This window comes from Carlito syrichta, unplaced genomic scaffold, assembly GCF_000164805.1.
Source record: "Carlito syrichta isolate Samal-C Ts95f unplaced genomic scaffold, Tarsius_syrichta-2.0.1 Scaffold287961, whole genome shotgun sequence".
In the NCBI taxonomy this organism is placed as follows: Eukaryota; Metazoa; Chordata; class Mammalia; order Primates; family Tarsiidae; genus Carlito; species Carlito syrichta.
This window is the reverse complement of record NW_007232057.1, coordinates 424,679-425,046: the sequence shown is the minus strand read 5'-3', so window position 1 is coordinate 425,046 and position 368 is coordinate 424,679. Positions and strand designations below refer to the sequence as shown.

The 368-nt window shown below is 73.4% G+C and overlaps 1 protein-coding gene across 1 annotated transcript in view; it reads right to left on the bottom strand.

Moving 5' to 3' along the window:
- RAB39A (RAB39A, member RAS oncogene family) overlaps window positions 1–367 on the bottom strand; it is a 26,303-nt gene extending 25,936 nt beyond the window's left edge. Inside the window, exon 1 of the mRNA XM_008053219.2 lies at window positions 60–367. Coding sequence (XP_008051410.1) covers window positions 60–286 — 227 coding nt within the window. The 5' untranslated portion in view covers window positions 287–367. The remainder of the gene's footprint in view (window positions 1–59) is intronic.
- Between the last annotated feature and the right edge of the window lies 1 nt (window position 368).

Below are 368 nucleotides of genomic sequence, written 5' to 3'. Positions count from 1 at the left end.
CGGGCGCCGGGGCCGCGGCGGCGCGGCCCCCGAGGTCGCCGAGGTCCCCGGGGCGCTACCTGAACCGCTCCTGTCCCGCCGCGTCCCAGAGCTGCAGCTTGATCCTCTTGCCGGGCTCGATCTCCAGCAGGCGGGAGAAGAAGTCCACGCCGACGGTGGGGTCGCAGGCGGGGGAGCGCAGCCCCGGGAAGCGGCCCTGGGTGAAGCGGTGCAGGAGGCACGACTTGCCCACGGTGGAGTCCCCGATCACGATGAGGCGGAACTGGTAGATCCAGATGGTCTCCATCGCTCACGTGCCCCGCCGCCTCCCGGGCCGCCCCACCCGCGGGCTGAAGGGCCGCGGCGGGAACTGTCCCTTCAGCACCTCA